Source organism: Salmo salar, chromosome ssa03, assembly GCF_905237065.1.
Source record: "Salmo salar chromosome ssa03, Ssal_v3.1, whole genome shotgun sequence".
Taxonomy (NCBI): domain Eukaryota; kingdom Metazoa; phylum Chordata; class Actinopteri; order Salmoniformes; family Salmonidae; genus Salmo; species Salmo salar.
This window is the reverse complement of record NC_059444.1, coordinates 70,242,103-70,266,578: the sequence shown is the minus strand read 5'-3', so window position 1 is coordinate 70,266,578 and position 24,476 is coordinate 70,242,103. Positions and strand designations below refer to the sequence as shown.

Here is a 24,476-nt window from a genome sequence, read left to right as displayed (position 1 = left end):
TAATTGCCGCTAAGACCTCCTCGGGAGTGAAAGGGGAGTTGAGATCTTGGTTGGTCTCTGATAGGTTTGGTAGCTAAATTCCCTCTAGGGAGGAATGGAGTTCTGCATCTGTACGTGCTCTTTCAGAAGCATATACATTTGCAGTAAAAATTATGAAAAGTTAAATGTATCTTATTTGGAACATATGTGACCTCGTCATCTTCTGTTCGGATGGCCATGATTGTATGCTCCGACTGCTCTTTTTTAAATTGGTATGCAATATCTCTCCGAGTATAGTCCAAGTTTAGTTTTGCTTTAGCTGCTTTAAGTTGAATCCAGGAGGCGCTGTCTGGAGATTGTTTATGTACTTCCAGTTCCTTCTCAAGCTCTAACCTGTGTGCTTCCATTGCTTTTTTCTCTGAGGAATCATATACAATCAGATGACCTCTTAGTGTGGCTTTGGCAGCGTCTCACATTTGGCCGGAGAAACAGGAGTCTTTGTCTTGTGTGTAGTTGTCTATCCATGTTGTGACCAATGTATGGAATGCTTCATTTGATAGCATGGAGGTGTTGAATTTCCAGCTCTTTGATCTCGGGATGTTCTTACAGAGGTCAAAGCGGAGGCGGACAAAGGCGTGATCTGAAAGCGCTATGGGTCCGATTGTACAAGCAGCAGAATTCATGAACATTTTAGGGATAAAAATGTCATCTATACGAGAGTAGGTGCACATCACTATTTTAAATAATTTTATCACATATTGTGTGGACTTTGGACTCATGCAGGTAACTTGAACTAATTTAGCCTAGATCATTTTTCAGCGTTTGCTATCCATTATACATTTGTCAACCTCTCTTCAGAATTTACAGCACACTTAAAAGTTACACATCACAAAATTTTGATTTTAAATCTTCTTGACATCAGAGCAACCTTGAGGGAATCTTATTTGAGTAAGAAAATTATGTTCATATGATAGGAAGATATAAAAACCTGGCAGAGACCACATCCAACTGACAATCTCTTCGGGAAAAAAAACTATTGGAACAAAGATGTAAAAAATAACTGATGTTGGAACAAGATGGAGGGAAAGTTGGAGTATAACTAACGACATTACAGATAACTAACATTTACACTTAATCCAGTATAAACTAATATATAGAATATATTATATACACAAGAGACTAAATTCACAAATTATACAGCACAATGGCAGAGTCATGTCTTAAGTGTAAAACTAATAATGACTCAATAATCCATGCTTTCTGGGAATTCTATAAAGTCTGGAAGTTGTGGGCGGAGCTAGAAAGTTGATTGTCATAAGTATTACAATGTAAACTTACTTTTAATCCTTCTGTCTCTATATTTTAAGACATGACATAGGGGGATGTAGTGAGACACCCAATGGGCTGGACAATTCTCTTCTCATCACTCATCTTCAAAAACCTTTCTCTGAAGACTTGGAAATCAAATCAATACGCCAATCATTAACACATATATATTTTTTAATCTAATTATTTATGTGAATATTGAAAAGGCATGGGCTTCAGAGAATAACAAATTGATACAATTTCAGGCCAAGTGGCAAACAATAATACAGGCACTATGGCAAACAATAATACAGGCACTAGGGATGGGGGTGTGAGCATGCGGGTCTGGGCAGATGAGATGTAGTCGTTTTTTTGTGTGTGTCTGGAAGTTGTTGTTCGTATAAGTTCGTATATGGAGTGACATTTTACAAAAAGATTGTAAAATAAAAAATAATGCACACCAAATACCTGACATGAAACAGTTAGGAGAATGAGTATAACACTGCTGGGTCTAATACTGATACTCACATACGGGGAGTAGAGCTCCCCGGTCTCTGTGATGCCTCCTGCCATGATGGACACCAATACTGGAGATCACAACCTGGAAGATACAGTAATGGCAAATCCTAAATCAAATTATTCACAAAACTGTGTCCAAACAATCACATAATGTTTCACTTTCATAGATACCGCTTTTATACAAATCTAGTTTTTCCGTCAGGGAAAATGCAGAACACCTTGTGAGAAAGCAGATAGCTAGCTAACTAGCACTGCTAACTATTTCATGCCATCACACTAGTGATGCATTGTCTTGAGTAGTTGGCTAAGGCCATTATATCTGCTGCTATGTGGCATAAATGTATTGCACTCACTAGATAACGTCAACTACGCAAGCTAACTTTTAGTTGGCTAACGATAGCTAGCTAAACAACCTGCCCTAACTGAACTACAGCAGAAAGTAGCTAGCACTGTCTAGACACATTCTCCAGTCTAACGTTAACGTTACTGTAGCTAGTACGATAATGTGTACTGTAGCTAGATTTAGTATGAGCGTTGAACTGGTTATCTAGTTACGTTTATCATCTCTAGACATTGTTTTCAAGCACTTGCAACAGTATTAACAAAGTCAAAGTAAGATGTAAACAACACGCACCTGCGTTCAGTGAATCTTTTTCAGGGTAATTAAACCAGAAAGCTAAATTTCAAGCCAACAAGACAGCGAATGACAATAATAAATAACTCGTGCAGAAAATAAACATCCTCCGCCAATAAACTTTATATGTGCATTCTTCTATCTCATGCACATTCAATGACTGTGTGCACAACAGGGGTGTAATCATTAGCCAAACAGTTGCAAAACGACAGTTTCTATTGGACAAATCAAGGAAGATCCCTCCCCCGTTTCGTTCCGTTTGCTTCCGTTAAAGAAATGCTTTGCAACAGAATTGGCGTCATTAATATATCGTAAAAATGTATGAAAACAAAAGTGTGCTTTGGGTCTTAATTTAAAGTTAGGCATATGGTGAGCATTGTAGTTACTGTTAAAATGACATTTTTTTCAATAAACATTTTAGGGGTTTATGACTTTATCTAGTATTTACTAGGTCACGAGACAACAAAATTCGGACCGCCACCGTGAGTCATATCAAAGAATCTGGATATAGTGACAAGATACAGGTCTCACCGCCCTAACGATTGAGTCGATGTCCATAAAGCGGCACCGTGTGCTGTCTAGCGGCCTATTTTCTTTGCATTGGTGGATACATGTGATTATTGTAATCATATTTTTAATATTCGATGACTGTAGTTGACGTCAAATGCCTGTATTAAATGGAGAGATATGCTACTGCCGCGTAAATCTCTCCGTGCGTTCAGAAGAGCTGGCAACTTGGGGAAAAAAACGACCTCCGACTGGGATACGGTCATCCAACTCTGAATTCGAACTCGGGCCGCTTTCTAGAGCTCCGACCTGAGATCACTGACGTCATGATTTGACCACGTATTTTCCGAGTTCCCAGTTGTTTTGAATGCAGCATAAACTAGACTCGTTATGCTATGAATATGCATAGCTATTTCGAGACAACGCCTATGTAAAGTGATTTTTTGCAAAGTTGCCGCGATGTAATGTCACTTATATCAGTACACTCGTAACAACTTAAGCATTACGAAACTTCTATTCGGTCAAATAAACCTTATGGATCCACTAAGCCATTCATTTTTAGGTTGGCCAAATTCGACACTCATTGGTGTGCGAAAAAACGCCACCTGCTGGAGGAAGACAGATTTGCCTCTAAGCTTCCTCTCTGGTCATATGATACATACCGGATGCTTCAGATCCCGGTCAAATATGTCACGTTCTTCTTATGAGGAACACCAAAGATGGTACAGTATGAAGATAGAAATTCCCGATCACAGCTGTAGGCGATGTCATGGCGAAGTTGGTTAGCTAAGATCATGCGTAGAAACACGTCATCGGGTTTAACGGTCTATCGCGCCGTACTGCGCATGTGCAAGCCGTTCCAAATCAAAGGCATGTATCATTTTTTTTATTTTATTTAACCTTTATTTAACTAGGCAAGTCAGTTAAGAACATTCTTATTTACAATGACGGCCTAGGAACAGTGGGTCAACTAGTTTGTTCAGGGGTAGAACGACAGATTTGTACCTTGTCAGCTCGGGGATTCGATCTGGCAACCTTTTTTATATAACCTTGTATATAAAGTTGTTTTTGACGAAAATGAAAACATATCAGTTTGTCACTCTCATGAGGTTGGAGTAATAAGTTCAGCTACTTAAGACATTGGCTCGAATCTAGGTTGTGCCTTTAGATTTCGAGAAAATAAAAAATGTTCACTTCTCTCTTTGACTTATCAAACCCCAAACCTTGGGCTAGTCTGTTTCGCAAGCGTTCCCGGATGTCTCGCGATGTTGCGCTTCTGGGTTTAGAAACTCTGTGGAAAGACTCTTTTCATGGCACTTCCATACCGAAGTGACTTACAGACCTCAGTATTTTTTATTTAAAAAATGTATGGAATTTAAACAATTTTGAAGGATACAAATTCAAATATGTTACAAAAATCTATACATTCTTCTTAAAAATGGTAACACAAAACATCACAAACAAACAGATAAACACAAAAACAGAAACAAATAGAGGGTTTTTACAGACAAATCTATTTGAAATGCTTAAACGACTATCAATTTATTTCATTACCTTCTTATTCTTACAGAGCATAGTATTCAATGTGGCAAAGTAATTATTTAAATCTACCTTAAAATAGGATGTTTTGTTCTTTAAAAAATGCATTTTATGGATGTAATATGTAGCAAGAATGATAATCAAATTCATCACATACTTACATTTACATTACATTTAAGTCATTTAGCAGACGCTCTTATCCAGAGCGACTTACAAAATGGTGCATTCACCTTATGATATCCAGTGGAACAACCACTTTACAATAGTGCATCTAAATCTTTTAGGGGGGGGGTTAGAAGGATTACTTTATCCTATCCTAGGTATTCCTTAAAGAGGTGGGGTTTCAGGTGTCTCCGGAAGGTGGCGATTGACTCCGCTGTCCTGGCGTCGTGAGGGAGCTTGTTCCACCATTGGGGTGCCAGAGCAGCGAACAGTTTTGACTGGGCTGAGCGGGAACTGTGCTTCCTCAGAGGTAGGGGGGCCAGCAGGCCAGTGGTGGATGAACGCAGTGCCCTTGTTTGGGTGTAGGGCCTGATCAGAGCCTGAAGGTATGGAGGTGCCGTTCCCTTCACAGCTCCGTAGGCAATCACCATGGTCTTGTAGCGGATGCGAGCTTCAACTGGAAGCCAGTGGAGAGAGCGGAGGAGCGGGGTGACGTGAGAGAACTTGGGAAGGTTGAACACCAGACGGGCTGCGGCGTTCTGGATGAGTTGTAGGGGTTTAATGGCACAGGCAGGGAGCCCAGCCAACAGCGAGTTGCAGTAATCCAGACGGGAGATGACAAGTGCCTGGATTAGGACCTGCGCCGCTTCCTGTGTGAGGCAGGGTCGTACTCTGCGAATGTTGTAGAGCATGAACCTACAGGATCGGGTCACCGCCTTGATGTTAGTGGAGAACGACAGGGTGTTGTCCAGGATCACGCCAAGGTTCTTAGCACTCTGGGAGGAGGACACAAGGGAGTTGTCAACCGTGATGGCGAGATCATGGAACGGGCAGTCCTTCCCCGGGAGGAAGAGCAGCTCCGTCTTGCCGAGGTTCAGCTTGAGCTGGTGATCCGTCATCCACACTGATATGTCTGACAGACATGCAGAGATGCGATTCGCCGCCTGGTTATCAGAAGGGGGAAAGGAGAAGATTAATTGTGTGTCGTCTGCATAGCAATGATAGGAGAGACCATGTGAGGATATGACAGAGCCTAGTGACTTGGTGTATAGCGAGAATAGGAGAGGGCCTAGAACAGAGCCCTGGGGGACACCAGTGGTGAGAGCGCATGGTGCGGAGACAGATTCTCGCCACGCCACCTGGTAGGAGCGACCTGTCAGGTAGGACGCAATCCAAGCGTGGGCCGCGCCGGAGATGCCCAACTCGGAGAGGGTGGAGAGGAGGATCTGATGGTTCACAGTATCAAAGGCAGCAGATAGGTCTAGAAGGATGAGAGCAGAGGAGAGAGAGTTAGCTTTAGCAGTGCGGAGAGCCTCCGTGACACAGAGAAGAGCAGTCTCAGTTGAATGCCCAGTCTTGAAACCTGACTGATTAGGATCAAGAAGGTCATTCTGAGAGAGATAGCAGGAGAGCTGGCCAAGGACGGCACGTTCAAGAGTTTTGGAGAGAAAAGAAAGAAGGGATACTGGTCTGTAGTTGTTGACATCGGAGGGATCGAGTGTAGGTTTTTTCAGAAGGGGTGCAACTCTCGCTCTCTTGAAGACGGAAGGGACGTAGCCAGCGGTCAAGGATGAGTTGATGAGCGAGGTGAGGAAGGGGAGAAGGTCTCCGGAAATGGTCTGGAGAAGAGAGGAGGGGATAGGGTCAAGTGGGCAGGTTGTTGGGCGGCCGGCCGTCACAAGACGCGAGATTTCATCTGGAGAGAGAGGGGAGAAAGAGGTCAAAGCACAGGGTAGGGCAGTGTGAGCAGGACCAGCGGTGTCGTTTGACTTAGCAAACGAGGATCGGATATCGTCAACCTTCTTTCCAAAATGGTTGACGAAGTCATCCGCAGAGAGGGAGGAGGGGGGGGGGAGGGGGAGGAGGATTCAGGAGGGAGGAGAAGGTAGCAAAGAGCTTCCTAGGGTTAGAGGCAGATGCTTGGAATTTAGAGTGGTAGAAAGTGGCTTTAGCAGCAGAGACAGAAGAGGAGAATGTAGAGAGGAGTGAGTGAAAGGATGCCAGGTCCGCAGGGGAGGCGAGTTTTCCTCCATTTCCGCTCGGCTGCCCGGAGCCTTGTTCTGTGAGCTCGTAGTGAGTCGTCGAGCCACGGAGCAGGAGGGGAGGACCGAGCCGGCCTGGAGGATAGGGGACAGAGAAAATCAAAGGATGCAGAAAGGGAGGAGAGGAGGGTTGAGGAGGCAGAATCAGGTGATAGGTTGGAGAAGGTTTGAGCAGAGGGAAGAGATGATAGGATGGAAGAGGAGAGAGTAGCGGGAGAGAGAGAGCGAGGGTTGGGACGGCGCAATACCATCCGAGTAGGGGCAGAGTGAGAAGTGTTGGATGAGAGCAAGAGGGAAAAGGATACAAGGTAGTGGTCGGAGATTTGGAGGGGAGTTGCAATGAGATTAGTGGAAGAACAGCATCTAGTAAAGATGAGGTCAAGCGTATTGCCTGCCTTGTGAGTAGGGGGGGAAGGTGAGAGGGTGAGGTCAAAAGAGGAGAGGAGTGGAAAGAAGGAGGCAGAGAGGAATGAGTCAAAGGTAGACGTGGGGAGGTTAAAGTCACCCAGAACTGTGAGAGGTGAGCCATCCTCAGGAAAGGAACTTATCAAGGCGTCAAGCTCATTGATGAACTCTCCAAGGGAACCTGGAGGGCGATAAATGATAAGGATGTTAAGCTTGAAAGGGCTGGTAACTGTGACAGCATGGAATTCAAATGAGGAGATAGACAGATGGGTCAGGGGAGAAAGAGAGAATGTCCACTTGGGAGAGATGAGGATTCCAGTGCCACCACCCCGCTGGCCAGATGCTCTCGGGGTATGCGAGAACACGTGGGCAGACGAAGAGAGAGCAGTAGGAGTAGCAGTGTTATCTGTGGTAATCCATGTTTCCGTCAGCGCCAGGAAGTCTAGGGACTGGAGGGTAGCATAGGCTGAGATGAACTCAGCCTTGTTGGCTGCAGACCGGCAGTTCCAGAGGCTGCCGGAGACCTGGAACTCCACGTGGGTCGTGCGCGCTGGGACCACCAGGTTAGAGTGGCAGCGGCCACGCGGTGTGGAGCGTTTGTATGGCCTGTGCAGAGAGGAGAGAACAGGGATAGACAGACACATAGTTGACAAGCTACAGAAGTGTTGTTTCTTGTATTATTGTCTCCTGTGTCTTTAGAGAACTGTTTCACTTTGATATCCTTTTTCTTCTGTCCTGATTTTCTCTTTCTTTTCTTCTGTTAACTAGATATTCTTTGTTATTCTTCGTTAGCTAGCTAGCTTCTTCCAAAAGAGTCCCTAGCAACTGCTTCTACTTCTAGTGGAGAATCTTGGACTATCAAAATCAAAAATACAATCACTTGCAGATGGACGTCCCTACCAAGTCCAGCTGAAGATCCACCCAGAACATAGTCACATACACACATTGGAATACAAATGCCCAACTGATTCTGACCCAGATTGACATTTCTCATCAACATTTATAATATATTTACAAATACTTTCATTGGAGGGGTAATATATATGACTTATTTTGGCAAATGTACAACACATTGCAAGTCCCACCAACATGTTGCTATTGGAACATCACTGTTGTAAAAAGCTTCAATAATTAATTAATTATCTACATTTTTATCAATAATTGAGAAACTGTTAATTACTATGGTTGAATTTACAAGTGATGGATCTGTATTGACCCTAGTTTGTTTCAAGTGTTAGATCACCATCTGGTATTGCTTTTCACACCATTTCATATTCCTTTGGTGAGACAGGGAGCTGATACATTCTCAAAAAAGTGATTGTACATATACAGATGTCCATTGGAGTTGAGCAGCTGGCCCACAAGTGAAATATCCTTCCTTAACAAATGTTCCAAAAACAGTGACTTGTTTTTATATTTTATGACAAGACTATTCCATATAACATACTTATGAGGGGGGAAATGATGTTTGTATAGAAGGGACCAACAATTAAGCATCTGTTTGTGGAAATCAGCCAGTTTAACGGGACGTTTTTCAACGGCATAAGGACACTGCAAAAGGAAACTTAAACCACCAAATGTATTGAAAATAAGATTTGGTATTGTAAACCGAAAGATGTTTGGGTCGTTAAAGTAACGCTTTATCCAATACATTTTTAAGACTTGGTTAAAAGTAGTGAAGTCCAACATGTTACGCCCTCACACACTGTTTGTAAGAACATAGTTTTCCCTTTGTGAGGTTTATTTGTTCATCTAATTGGGAGCAAATAGATTTGGGACTATCAGGACAAGAGAATGCATAAGAGGCTCTAGACAAGCCTTAGTCAGCAAAACTCTTCCTCGAATGGACAAATCTCTGCCTAACCATGAGTTAAACTTTTTTTTTTACAGCTGAGACAACTGGGCAAAGATTAAGGTTCTTCTCTCCTTTTCTTTTGTAATTTTTATCCCTAAATAAGTTTGTGTCTTTGATTGGAATACTGCAAGCTTCAGTGATATCAGTACCTATCAATGCTAAAATGTCACACTTTTTCAAATTCAGATTTAAACCTGAGATCTTTGAAAAAGTCATAATTACATCAAGGGCTAGAGGAACTTCCAAATGGTTTAAACATTTTTTTTGGTATCATCTGCCAGTTGGGATATCTTAATTTCTCTTTCATCTATCTATCTTAATACCTGTAAATTAATTCTGGGATACCAGTAGATGTACAATTGAAGTCGAAAGTTTACATACACAGGTTGGAGTCATTAAAACTCATTTTTCAACCACGCTACAAATTTCTTGTTAATAACAAACTATAGTTTTGGCAAGTCAGTTAGGACATCTACTTTGTGCATGACACAAGTCATTTTTCCAACAATTGTTTACAGACAGATTATTTCATTTATAATTCACTGTATGACAATTCCAGTGGGTCAGAAGTTTACATACACTACGTTGACTGTGCCTTTAAACAGCTTGGAAAATTCCAGAAAATTATGTCATGGCTTTAGAAGCTTCTGATAGGCTAATTGACATATTTTGAGTGAATTGGAGCTGTACCTGTGGATGAATTTCATGGCCGACCTTCAAACTCAGTGCCTCTTTGCTTGACATCATGGGAAAATCAAAAGAAATCAGCCAAGACCTCAGACATATTTTTGTAGACCTCCACAAGTCTGGTTCATCCTTGGGAGCAATTCCAAAACACATGAAGGTACCACGTTCATCTATACAAACAATAGTACGCAAGTATAAACACCATGGCACCACGCAGCCGTCATACCGCTCAGGAAGGAGACACGTTCTGTCTCCTAGAGATGAACGTACTTTGGTGCGAAAAGTGCAAATCAATCCCAGAACAACAGCAAAGGATCTTGTGAAGATGCTGGAGGAAACAGGTACAAAAGTATCTATATCCACAGTAAAAGGAGTCCAATATCAACATAACCTGAAAGGCCGCTCAGCAAGGAAGAAGCCACTGTTCCAAAACCGCCATAAAAAAAACAGACTACAGTTTGCAACTGCACATGGGGACAAAGATCGTACTTTTTGGAGAAATGTCCTCTGGTCTGATGAAACAAAAATACAACTGTTTGGTCACAATGACCATCCTTATGTTTGGAGGAAAAAGGGGAGGCTTAAAAGCCAAAGAACACCATCCCAACCGTGAAGCACGGGGGTTGCAGCATCATGTTGTGGGGGGTGCTTTGCTGCAGGAGGGACTGGTGCACTTCACAAAATAGATGGCATCATGAGGATGGAAAATAATGTGGATATATTGAAGCAACATCTCAAGACATCAGTCAGGAAGTTAAAGCTTGGTCGAAAATGGGTCTTCCAAATGGACAATGACCCCAGGCATACTTCCAAAGTTGTGGCAAAATGGCTTAAGGACAACAAAGTTAAGGTTTTGGAGTGGCCATCACAAAGCTCTGACATCAATCCCATAGAAAATTTGTGGGCAGAACTGAAAAAGCGTGTGCGAGCAAGGAGGCCTACACACTTGACTCAGTTACACCAGCTCTGTCAGGAGGAATGGGCCAAAATTCACCCAACTTATTGTGGGAAGCTTGTGGAAGGCTACCGGAAACGTTTGACCCAAGTTAAACAATTTAAAGGCAATGCTACCAAATACGAATTGAGTGTATGTAAACTTCTGACCCACTGGGAACGTGATTTAAAAAATAAAAGCTGAAATAAATCATTCTCTCTACTATTATTGTCACGACTTCCACCGAAGTTGGTCCCTCTCCTTGTTCGGGCGGCGTTCGGCGGTCCTTCTAGCCATCGCCGATCCACTTTTCATTTTCCATTGGTTTTGTCTTGTCTTCCATCACACCTGATTCCAATTCCATCAGTTACATGTTGTGTATTTAACCCTCTGTTCCCCCCCATGTCCTTGTCCGTAATTGTTTGTTGTAGTGCTTGTGCACGGTATGCTGGTATTTACCGGGTTTTATTTGACCCATTTATTGTATTGTTCTGTTGACGGTGGTTTATGGTTATTAAACACAACCGTTGTAAATCAGTTTCCGCTCTCCTGCGCCTGACTTCTCTGCCGCCAGTAGCGTCGCATTACAATTATTCTGACATTTCACATTCTTAAAATAAAGTGGTGATCCTAACTGACCTAAACTGAGTTTAAATGTATTTGGCTAAGGTGTATGTAAACTTCAACTGTAAAAATGGAGCTATCAAGAGGTAGAGGAATGGACTATTGGGCAACCTTGCCTCACTCTTTTATTGACTTCAAATTTAGGTGATGTGCCATTGGCAAGTTTTAGAGAGCTATTACTTTCATTGTATAGGTTCTTATTGCGTTAATAAAGAAATCTCCACATTTTGTGGAGGGTATAAAAAAACATATGGCTTAGTGTCAAAGGCCTTCTGGAAATCTAGAAACATCCACTTTTTGGGCAGTAGTAATTTACCATCCTTACAAACCACAATGTAAATGTTCATTACTGTATTGTACGGCTGGTCATCTAGGTTTGTAATTGAAGACTTTCCATCAACATTGAATAAAAACAACGCACAATACAGTAATTGAGTACATTGAGACATCAAGTGGTTTGGGATGATGTGGCTCAGTTGGTAGAGCATGGCACTTACAATGCTAGGTTTGTGGGTTCGATACCAACGGGGGAAAAGTATGAAAATGTATGCACTCACCACTGTAAGTTGCCCAGGATAAGAATGTCTACTAAAATTGGAATGAATAGACCATTTCAGTTTTCACATAGAAATAAATTGCATTTGCAAAGTATTTCAAGAAACTGGAAACATATATCAAGCAAATATTTTTATATTCCACAAGTATTATCAGATTAACTGTTTTTGTACAGATAATTATCAGACTCAAGTTACAAATGCTGGTAAACACTAAAATACAATTAGTTAAAATGTTTTCACAAAAGTGGTGCACTGGGCTTCTACTAGTCCTGCATTAGTGGACCGATATAGATATCTACAGCATGGGCATTTTTTGTTGTTGTTGTATTAACAACTAAGACTCATACACGAAGTCACTGGGTATTTTTTGTAATTGAAACGGCTGGAAAACAGTTCTTACTTTGTAATATTTCTGGTTATAACTCAAGAAATGCAAAATAAAAACTATCGTTAGATATAAAAGAGAATGCAAATTCACCCCTAGATCATTTTCCTTCTTCAAAGCTGATATTTGGGGGAGACTTTAATATGGTTCTACAAAATAGCATAGACAGATATCCTCCTAGAGGACATGATTCAGGTATAAGATTATCTGTATTCTGTAATTGCATGAATATTATTGATATTTATTTATTTTATTTTACTAGGCAAGTCAGTTAAGAACAAATTCTTATTTACAATGACGGTCTACCTCGGCCAAACCCTAACCCGGACGACGCTGTGCCAATTGTGCACCACCCTATGGGACTCCCAATCACAGTCAGTTGTGATACAGCCCGGAATCGAACCAGGGTCTGTTGTGACGCCTCTAGCACTGAGATGCAGCCAACAAGTGCTCAGCATATGTGGGAACTCCTTCAAGACTGTTGGAAAGCATTCCAGGTGAAGCTGGTTGAGAGAATGCCAAGTGTGCAAAGCTGTCATTATTGAGAATTTTCCAGACCATGTGTGTTGATTATTAATTGCAGGAGAGCTAGTAAGATGGGTGCACTCTATATGTGCTCTGGGTCATTAGACACCATTAGACATGCACCTGTCTGGAGAGTGGACACGACTGGTTATTCCTGCAACTGTGTTATGGCCTAATATGTGCTGTTGCTATGGTTACACCTCTTGGGTCTTTTCCAGAACATGGGTGTCCCTTTCAGAGGAGTTAGCAGGATGACATGTCTGGTTACTTCTGTAAAGTGCCAAGGACTGTTGCTATGGTCCTACATGCATCAACCTGTCTTAAGGCGAGTACATGTCTGTATCCTTGAACTATTGGTGTGGCTCTACAGTTTCCATGCCCTAATATGAAACCAAACTAAACTTAGTGCAAGGCAATAAGATAACGGTGGCTAAATGCCAGAGGGGATGAGTCATTAAGAGGAGTAACTATGGGTGTGACGTAAGGAGGAAAAATGTATAAGAAGTATGAGCCAAGACTGGAAAGTAGTTGTATTCATGAACGAGCTCAGCTTTTATTATGCTGTAATAAAAGTCTATTTGAACTCACAGGCTCCGGTATTTGAGAAATTTGATCGACTGTATATTTCCACGACATCAACAAGGCAATGTGTGGCTACTTTGAAGAATCTCAAATATAAAATATATTTTTATTTGTTTAACACTTTTTTGGTTACTACATGGTTCCATGTGTTATTCCATAGTGTTGATGTCTTCACTATTATTCTACAATTTAGAAAATAGTAATAAAAAAAATGGAATGAGCAGGTACTGTATATAAATGTCCTAAATGTATCCTTTTTAGAGATGACTCATGTTATTAATGTCCCCACTACAACAAAAAAGATTGTCCTTGAAACATTTAATATAAATACTGTAGAATTCCATTCATTCTTATGGAGGACTGCTCCTATTGGGGAGTGCCAATATGGCTGACAGGTGGCTTCAAAGCCTCTCAATGGCCAATACATAGCATCATCAATCTTTATGTAGATAAAGATCCATATAGATTATTGGTTAGACCTGATGACTTGTTTCTGGGCATGAGTTTAGCCAGCTAACGTCGCCATGACATCGCCTACAAGTCTGATCAAGCATGGTAAGGGATTTCTATCTTCATACTGTACTGTCTTTGGCTATAGTAATGGCATCTTTTTGTAGGCACTGGACGCGTTCCCCTGCTCAGACGTTGCATGCATCAACCAATGGTTACTTGAGATTGGGCACCAGATTGCTATAACATATTGGGTGTGTTCCTCTGCCCAGGCATTGCTGACTTCTTGCAGCTTTTACAACACCTGGATAGGCATTTTACATATCAACTAACCACATCATATATTATAGCAATCTGTCAATCGATGACACAGTCGATGACGTGGCACGCAACCATTAGTTGTTTCATGCAACGTGTGAGCAGGGGAACGCAACCATGATGTGGTTAGCTGATACGTAAAATACCTATCCAGACGTTATAAGATCTGGCATGCGTCAGCAACGCCTGGGCAGAGGAACACAGCCACTAACTCCACCATGGCTTGTTGGCCAAATTCTATGGGAAAATTTGTGATTTTGGAAAATGGCAAAAATAAGGTCTGTGGTAAACACAGGCTAAGGAGATCTTATACTTTTTGTTCAATGAGATCATCATCAGCTAATGTCACTTCTTGTGAATTTTGAAGTATTTATATAATCAAAACAAGCACATAAAGCACACAAAGGCTTCATAATTCAAAGGTCATGTTAACTGACTCATATCTCATAGAACAAAACGTATAACATCTCCTAAGCCCGTTTGGGCAAAAGTCCGGCCTCCATCCTCTCTCCTCCGTCCTCTTTCCGCCGTGAGCCGGAAACCGATAAAGGGTCGAGGTGTGTGTCACTTCGTCAGAAAGGTAAACAGGGGGGGAACAAAATGGCGCCGTAGAGAGAACACGGTGTTTCAGCGAGCTCACGCGGTATTCGTAAATGTATATTCTTACATTAATCTCCTAGCTTGAAAAAGAGGTAGAATTGGCTAAATAAAAGTTACCCTACAATGAGTCTTGGCGACTATTTCTCAAAAATCTCCGACAACATGCCCAACAGAGCTACTAAGAAGTCGACCAAAACCGGCATCCATGTAGATGTGCAGGAGGAGCTAGCTAACGTTAGCGAATCTAACAACATTACACCAGGCACAATGGACCTGGTGATTCAAAGGATGACGGATAACATTACTAAAGTGATCGATGTTAAGATAAGAACGGTCCTGGAAGCAATAGCAGGCCATTCAGCTGAACTACAGAGGGTTGTCAAATGTGTTGATGAGGCGGAAGGAAGAATTGCTACTGTGGAAACTTCAACTACATCCATGGACACTAAGATAAAAGCACTTGAGAAACAGGTGCGCGAAATGGCGGAGCACATTGACGACTTGGATAATCGAGGACGCAGATGCAATATACGTGTTGTGGGACTCCCGGAAAATTCTGAAGGGACACGTTCAGTAAAATTTTTTGAGGAATGGATCCCTGGCTACCTACAAATGGACTCTAAGGCTGGTCGGGTAAAGCTAGACAGAGCACATCGCTCTCAAGCACCGATACCCGGTCCCAATCAGCGCCCACGACCAGTGGTTATAAAGTTCCACAACTTTACCGACAAGCAGCGCGTCATGGATGCGGCTAGAAACATCGGTTCTGACGGTAGTCAACGTAAAGGTCCAAAGGTCTCATTCTTCAATGATTATTCCACAGCGGTTGTACGAAGGCACAAAGCGTTTGATGTGAAGGCTCGACTCAAGAAAATGAAGATCGACTACGCACTGCTGTACCCGACCACATTGAAGATTATGGTCAACGGATCGCCTAAAAAACTCTACACATCTGAAGAGGCTGCTGCGTTTATTGACTCTCTCGGGTAAATAACCTTAAGCTGCACCTCCGCAGCATTGGATAACGTCTTATTTTATTTTTAATCTGATCATGAAACAGTGGTGTAAGTTCTCATGTGCTCCTGTTCAGTAATATTCGTATCGTTATAATTTTTCTTGCTAAAGTAACCGTAGCCGCCGTAGCTCAGACTGAGATATGTGTGAACCTATATTGGTGCCCAGGCTTGGTTTTAGGTGGAAGAGCCTCAATCTTCTTCTATTGATTTTAATTTCCACATATATAAAGGATGAGGCTATTGAGTGGCAATGCAGACTTAAGAGTCTACATTGGAAAGTTGAAATCCCCTGCATGTTAGCTAGTGGGAAAACCCCCTTTTGGATCTTTTCATGTTTAATTTTTGGGTTTAGTATAGTTCGAGTTCAGGGTTCATATCGTTTGTTTACGCTCAGTGAGATAGAGGAGAGTTCAACACATGGAAAAAGGTACCACCCCATTTTTACAGTAGGATTCAGTCTGGATATTGAATGGTCAAAGCGCAATGGCAGGTAACAGACTACGTGTATGTACATGGAACATTAGAGGGAGCCATAACCCCATCAAAAGGAAGAAGGTACTGTCCTTTTTGAAAAAATAAAATATTGATATTGCCCTGTTACAAGAAACTCATTTGAATGATAAGGAGCATCTGAAATTACAACAAGGGGGGTTTGGTCAAGTGTTTTTCTCATCATTTACATCCAGAAGTAGAGGTGTAGCAATTCTTGTGAAAAAGAACCTACCACTTAAGGTCTTGAAGTGTGTGAAAGATAAATTGGGTCGCTTTGTTATAGTTAATGGTACTTTACAAGGGCAGAGCATTTCCATAATGAATATTTACTTCCCCCCTGCCCACCCCCTGACTTCCTCACTAAGGTATTTCTAGACTTTTCAGAATTAAACTCAGACACTGCAGTGGTTGGAGGAGATTTTAATTGTTTGTTGAACCCCCTTATTGATAAGCTTCCCAGTGGTATAGCCTCACTCTCTCCTCAAGCTAAGTCACTTACAGCTATTTGTGATGATCTGAGGTATGCTGATGTTTGGAGAGCTTTTCATCCCTCCAACAGAGAGTTCACTTTTTTCTCTGCACAACGGTTGGAGCCTCAGAGCCCACTTTACTGCCAGCGCCTCTTTCTCAACAACTGAGTAGTTGGTTTCCCGTGGTTCCAGCTTCCTGCTTAAAAACAGGACGGGGTGTTCCACCCCTTCTACCTCTTGGGACAGCACTGCTCCCAAGCCGACCTCTGAAGCATCCGTTTGAACCACAAACTCTCTCTCAAAGTCTGGTACCACCAGCACTGGATTACAGCAGAGGGCCTCCTGTAATGTCCTAAATGCTTTGGTGGCCCTTTCATCCCACTTGACTATGTTTGGCCCTCTGGCTCTAATCATGTCGGTGAGTGGGGCGGCCACTGTGGCATAACTTGGGATGAACTTCCGGTAGTACCCGGTCAGCCCTAGGAAGGCTCAAACCTGCTTCTTATTTACTGGTTTCGGCCATTCTCTAATTGCCTCCACCTTCTTACGTTGGGGTTTGATTAATCATCTTCCCACTGTGTATCCCAGATACTCAGTTTCCTCTAACCCCACATAACACTTGGCAGGGTTCGCTGTGAGCCCTGCCTTTCTAAGGGCGTCTAACACTGCCTGTACCCGGGGTAAGTGGGATTCCCAATCTGGGCTGTAGATCCCCACGTCATCTAAATAAGCTGCGGCGTATGCTTGGTGCGGTTTTAGGACCTTGTCCATGAGCCGTTGAAAGGTGGCTGGGGCCCCGTGTAGGCCGAATGGCATGACGGTGTATTGAAACAAACCGTCAGGGGTTGCAAAGGCTGTCTTTTCTTTGGCCCTGGGGGTCAGAGGAATTTGCCAGTACCCTTTTGTCAGGTCCAGGGTCGTAATGTACCGAGCTTTACCAATTTTCTCCAGTAGTTCGTCTACTCTGGGCATGGGGTAGGCATCAAACTTGGAGATTTCATTTACCTTCCGAAAGTCGTTACAGAACCGCAAAGACCCATCGGGCTTGGAGACCATCACAATTCGGCTAGACCACTCACTATGTGACTCTTCGATCACTCCAGCTGTCAACATTTTCTCCGTCTCTGCTCTAATCGCTGCCTGTCGAGCCTCGGGTACCCGATATGGCCTCATGCTCACTTTTCTCCCTGGTAGGGAAACGATATCATGAGCTGTTACAGTTCGGCCGGGTACCTCTGAAAACACATCTCTGTTTTTCTGGATCAGGGTCTTTACTTCCTGTACTTGTGCTGGGGACAAAGTAGGGGAAATATTTACTTCGGCTGTCTCCTGAGTGTGTGTGGGGTACGTGACCATTAGTGTTTCTCTCTCTCTCCATGCTTTTAACAGGTTTATGTGATATATCTGTTCCTGGGGCCGTCGACCTGGCTGTCGGATCCGATAATTAACTTCTTCTATTCTCTCCAGTACTTCATATGGTCCTTTCCATGTGGCTAGTAGTTTGCACTCTACCGTGGGGATCAGCACTAACACCTTATCTCCCGGTTGAAATTCCCTCAGGGTAGCCTGCCGGTTATAAGTGTGCCGCTGGTGCTCTTGTGCTTGTCTCATGTGCTCTCTGACGATGGGCATGACTGTGGCTATCCTGTTTTGCATTGCCGTGACGTGCTCTATGACACTAGTATACGGGGTGGATTGGTGTTCCCAGGTTTCCCGGGCGATGTCTAAGATTCCCCGGGGTGCCTCCCATATACCAGCTCGAAGGGAGAAAACCCCAGCGAGGCTTGAGGAACCTCTCTAATGGCAAACATCAGATATGGCAACATGCAATCCCAGTTTTTCCCATCCTTGTCGATTACCTTCCTGAGCATTGACTTCAGGGTCCGGTTGAATCTCTCAACCAGCCCGTCCTTCTGTGGATGGTAAACCGATGTCCTCAACTGTTTCACCTGCCACAATTTACAAAGGTCCGCCATAAGGCGGGACATAAAGGGGGTCCCCTGGTCAGTAAGGATCTCCTTTGGGACCCCGACCCTGGTGAACAATAGCACTAGTTCCTTGGCGATATTTTTGGAAGCCATTGTCCGAAGGGGAATGGCTCCTGGGTAGCGAGTGGCATAATCTAGAATGACCAGAATGTATTGGTGCCCTCTGGCAGATTTGGGTAGTGGGCCCACTATATCCATCGCTATCCTCTCAAATGGCGTTTCGATTATGGGGAGTGGCACTAACGGGCTTCTAAACGCTGGTCGGGGAGCTGTTACCTGGCACTCCGGGCACTCTCCACAATGCCGAGCCACTTCAGCCTGAATTCCTGGCCAGTAAAACCTCCTTACAATCCGGTCTCGGGTTTTATCGATACCAAGGTGTCCACCCAGAATGTGCCCATGAGCTAGATCCAGTACTGTCTTCCTGTACCGGGTGGGGACCAACAACTGTTCCACCACATCAACCCCTATTTTTGAGACTCTGTACACCAAACCATTTTTCATGATGAAGTGGGGAAAACTATTAGGCATCATCCTATCATTTATGGGAGTACCATCTACGACCTGCACGTCTGCTCTGGCTTGCTGCAGGGTTGGATCCTGGTGTTGGGCCGTCCCGAAATTAGTCATGGACCCTGCCAGATCTGCTGGTTCTAGATAGTCATCCTCTGGATTCAGATCGACCCCAGCCCCACTAGTACTGGGCTGTTCATTATCAACGAGGTTTGCCACTTCATCCTCATCCTCCCCTACTAGTACCTGTGAGGTTGGCCCCTGGGAGACCTCTTTTCTTGACCTTGGTTGAAGGCCCCATGCTTCTTCCTGCTTGGTCAGGGTTGTTGGCTTCTCAAATATGCTGTTCTTTTGACCTAACTTCGCAAAGTTAGGAAAGTATCTACCCAATATTACATCATATGGCATCTTTGGGACCACGCCGACCTCATAATCCAGCAGACCGTCCTCTGTTTGTATGCTCACTAATGCTGTGGGGTACAGGCGGGTATCCCCATGAATGCACGTAACACTGATATCCTGACTTGTATCCAGTTTATGCGTCGGCACTAGGTTTGCAACGACCAGGGTTAGCATACTGCCGGAATCCAGTAGTGCTTCAACCTCCTTCCCTTCAACCTTCACCCTGCACATATGTTTGTTTCTTGATCTTTCAAGTACAGTGGTTACCACGGGACATGCATACCGTATCTCATCTTCTTTTTCACCGAGGTTACATTGCATTGGCTCTTCTTTAATAGGGCAGTAGGCTGCAATATGTCCCGGTCGATTACAATTGTAACAGATAATAGGGTTCCGGGGGGAAGACCTCCTCGACCCCCAGTCCCGGTTTCCGGTTTTTCCCTTAGTGTCTCGGCCCGATTCTGATTCTTTCCTCATGGCCCCACACTGCTCTCCTCCCCCTCCCCCTGTTGGGACAGTCTTACCCTGTCCGCTGGTTCGCCCAGGCCTGGGGAATGGGAATCTTTCCTCCTGCGCCTGCTCAGCTGTTCCTGCCGTAAAATACCGTTCAACCAGGCCCACGAGATGGTCGGCAGAAAGTACCTCGTTCTGGCCAACCCGTCGCACTTCTTGGGGTAGACCTCGCTGAAACTGGTTGAGTACGATGGTCTCGACGACCTCGGCGGACGAACGGGTCTCCGGTCGCAACCATTTCCGTGCCAGGTGAATCAAGTCGAACATCTGTGTTCGGGGGGGTTGTCCCGGTCTGTAGGACCACTGGTGGAAGCGGTGTGCCCTCACGGTATCGGTCACTCCCAGTCTAGTCAGAATCTCTCCCTTTAGTTTATCGTAATCCTGTGCATCCTTCAACTCCAGGTCTAAATATGCTTTTTGAGCGTCCCCTGCCAGGTATGGTGCCAGAAGCCCTGCCCATTCTTCTTTCGGCCACTTCTCCCTCTCTGCCGTCCTTTCGAAGGTGGTAAGATATGCTTCCACATCATCCTGCGCTGTCATTTTTTGAAGAAAATGATTGGCCCACCTTTGGGTATTTACAGCTGGTAACTGAGCCCCAATTTGGTCCGCTAGCACCTTTAGGCCTTCTCTTAACTCCCGGGTGTTTCTCTCTTGCTCTTCTCTGAGCAGCTGGTTGGTGCGGTGCTGGACCTGTAACGTGTCCTGATACATTCGCATTGCATCCTGATGAGCTATTTGTTGAGCTCTAGTTGCCTCTTGTTGGGCGGCCGCCGCTTGTAACAGGGCCTGTATGGCTCCCTCCATACTCATTTTCCTGAAAAAAAACTGTCCTAACCAAACAAAGCCACAAATAAAAAAAAACCTGACTCCCCTTTGGAGTGCTAACTAAACTCTTTTTTTTTTTTTTCCTACCTAACCAGCGGTATGGTTAATCTACTACCCACATTCTCCACCACGTGTGGCAAACCTCTTCAAAGTTAGGAGCGTTTGTCACAAATTAAGTGGGAAACTGTCACCAAAGTCAGCCCAGAATGAAAGTTCTTTCGAACATGACAGTACCTGTGTGTTTGTTTCGCTGTCCTGGTCCACCCAGGCCGCAGGTAAGGTCAAGGATAGCAGGGTTCGGTACACAAATCTGGTTCTCGGTAGGTCCAGGTCTAAACGCCAACAGGTAAGTCCAAAACAGTCCAGCTCGTACACGGTAAATCCAGCCAATGTAGATTGTCTCTTTCTCTATGGTTCATAGATCCTTCTCGCCCTCTCTCTCTCTTCCTGGTTTTTCTTGACCTTTTATCTGTGGGTCGGCTCCACCTTCTGAGGGTTCCCCTTGCTTCTGGGAATTGTAGTTTTGGCCATTTTGTGATCTGTAGTTCTGATCGGGGTGGCCATTTTAGTGATCGGGCAGAGCCCGTTTATTAGTTCTGCCCTCACATATCTGCCATTTATCACTCGACCCCCTTCTTTGCCACACAACATATCACTTATTCTCAAAAAGGGAAAATGTCCGGAGTCTTGTTCCTCGTACAGACCAATTTCCCTTCTGAATGTGGATAGAAAATTGCTTTCTAAAATTCTAGCCACAAGATTAGAGGACTCACTGCCACTAATTGTGAAAGGAGACCAAACTGGCTTCATTAAGGGACGTAGGTCATGTAACAATGTCAGACGTCTTCTTAATGTAATTTAAGTCTACCAATGAAGTGCTATGGATGGTCTTGTGCTCTCCGTAGATGCTGAGAAAGCATTTGATTGTGTGGAGTGGTCTTACCTATTCTTTGCTCTAAATAAATTTGGTCTGGGGGACAACTTTATAAAATGGGTGAAAGTTTTATATGATGATCCTCAGGCTGCTGTCCTTACTAATGGACTACGGTCAAATAGCTTCCCTATACACAGAGGTACCAGACAGGGCTGTCCTTTGTCCCCCCTCCTATTTGGACTTGTTATGGAACCACTGGCCGAGGCCATCAGGGTAACGCCTGCTATACAGGGGCTGCTCATTGGTGATGTTCACCATAAAATAAGCTTGTATGCTGATGATGTCCTGATATTCATTTCTAAGCCCGAGACTTCAATCACATCTCTTATTAATATTATTGAGTTATTCAGCGAATTCTCAGGCTACAAGATTAACCTAACTAAATCAGAGGCTATGCCACTTGGTAACCTTCACTCTGTACCTAATACTTCTCCCCCCTTCCCTTTTAAATGGTTTCCCTCAGGTTTTACGTATCTGGGTATATTTGTAACTCCTAAATTCCAACAAATGTACAAAGCCAATTTTGTTCCCTTGTTCGACACAATAAGACAGGATCTGGAGCGCTGGAACTCTCTTCCGATTTCATGGTTGGGTAGAGTATCCCTCTTGAAAATGAACATTTTACCTAGGCTACTCTACCCAATCCAAATGATCCCAGTATTACTCTCCAATAAGGTAATAAAGGATGTAAATGGATGGCTAAGTTCCTTTATATGGAGTAAACGCAAGCCAAGACTTAAGATGGCAATATTGCAGCTGCCAAGTTCTATGGGTGGCTTGGATCTGCCCAATATCAGGTTCTATCAGTGGTGTGCCGACCTATGTTATATTTCAGACTGGATCACAAACGATGACTCCTCTATTTGGTTAGACATTGAGACTTCTCTTTAAAAATACCCTTTACAGGATCTTTTGTTTCTCACAAGTTTCAAGTCTGTAAAAGATCATTGTAACAACCCCATTACACTTAACACACTCAAAGTATGGAGGTCAGTTCAACGTTTCCTGGGAAGGTCCAAACTAACCTCTGCTCTTACCCCAATTCTTAACAACCCAGATTTTGCCCCAGGATTGCTGGATGCTGGCTTTAACGTTTGGCTTAATAAGGGCATACGTAGACTAAATGACTTATTTGCGGATAAGATTTTATTGTCATTTGAGCAGATGGTCGAGAAATATCAACTCCCAAAGCAGGACTTTTTCCGTTTCCTACAAGTAAGACATTATATTCTGAAGAGCACCACCTTAATTGGCAACCCTGATATGTCTGTCATTGAAAGAATGCTTTTTTTCCCACAAAGGAAAATGTCTGTAAGTCTGTTTTATGATGCTTTAAGGTCCTTTTCCGCTGTCGATACACAGAGGGTGAAACAAGTGTGGGAGAAAGAACTGTCTGTTACTATTGACGAAGAGATGTGGGAGGACATTTGGAAATATGCATAAACAATATCTATATGTAATCGTACTAGAGCAATTCAATTAAGAATAATACACAGATTGCATATATCCCCAAATCGCAGACATGCTTTTAGCCCCTCTTCCTCCTCTCCTCAGTGTCTTAAATGTAAAACTGATACAGGCACCCTAACACACTGTTTATGGTCATGTACCAAAATACCAAGATATTGGTCTGGTGTTCTGCCCTGAAATTGAAAAGATCCTAGGGGTCGATCTAGAATTGGACCCAGTCTCTCTACTGTTAGGTCTCCCTAGTAGGCATGTAACTTCTGTGGGTAAGAGGAGGCTTTACAACATCCTCACCTTCGCAGCGAGGAAAAACATACTTTTACAGTGGATTAGTGATAAGTTTCCCTCTATTAAAGATTGGCATAAGATACTATTTGAATGGGTGCCGCTGGAATATCTGACATGTACATTGCATTCTAAGACAGATCAGTTCTACAAAGTATGGGAACCTTACCTAAATTACCTAGAACCTGAAGTGTCAGCTATTATGCTGCGAGGATTCTCTTAGAATGGTGATCTATGTATTTCAGAATTACACTGTACATTCCATGTGGGGAACTCAACTTCTTGGTTTAAACTGAGCTTTTTTTATTTATTTTTTATTTTTATTTTTTTCTGTTTATGTTTGTTTAAAATGTATGTATTGAGAGACGCAATGAGGGGGATGGGGTGAGAGAAGCGCTGAGCGGGGAGAGGGAAATGGTGTGTGTGTGTGTGTGTGTACGTGCGTGCATACATACGGATATGTGTAAGTGAGTGCTGTTTTTTTTGCCTCGTCTTTGTATCTCTTAATATGGGTGAAAATTGTGAAACTCCAATAAAAATACTGTTAAAAAAAAAAAAAAGAAAGGTAAACAGAAGACGGTTCTCCCCTCCCCGACAGCGTCCTTTGGCGAGGAAGCACAAGTGTATCCTTGCTGAGTCTTTTGCAGAAGAGGTTTTAATTCTGCCAAATCCCCTTCGAATCAGCTATTGTTTTCTCGAAGGAGAAAAGCATGCTAACATTTAAAAAACAATATGCTACTTATCTTTTTGTCTATAAATGTCTTTCTCAATTAGCTAAATTATAATTTGTTAAATCACTTTATACATTTATTTTGGGATTCCACCATGTAAACATAATTTGCCTGATGACGCGTGATTAGAGAAGGAGAGTCTCATGTCATAGAAGCGCATTTTCGTCCACTTTCCCTCTCCTCGCCGCCTCTCCTCGATTACCTTTGACCTTTTTCAAAAGGCCAGAGAGG

The 24,476-nt window shown here is 43.3% G+C and overlaps 1 protein-coding gene across 2 annotated transcripts in view; it reads right to left on the bottom strand.

Annotated features, from left to right (window-relative positions):
- Window positions 1–3,734, bottom strand: part of LOC106606959 (transmembrane protein 104) — an 87,666-nt gene extending 83,932 nt beyond the window's left edge. The window contains exons 1-2 of one of the 2 annotated variants that reach the window (XM_045715237.1): window positions 3,607–3,734; window positions 1,813–1,885 (exon numbers count right to left, since the gene is read on the bottom strand). In XM_045715237.1, the coding sequence (XP_045571193.1) occupies window positions 1,813–1,857 (45 nt within the window). In that variant the 5' untranslated portion in view covers window positions 1,858–1,885; window positions 3,607–3,734. Of the gene's footprint in view, window positions 1–1,812; window positions 1,886–2,437; window positions 2,640–3,606 lie in introns of those variants that run through there. The other variant, XM_014203457.2, reaches the window with a different exon arrangement.
- Window positions 3,735–24,476: the final 20,742 nt, after the last annotated feature.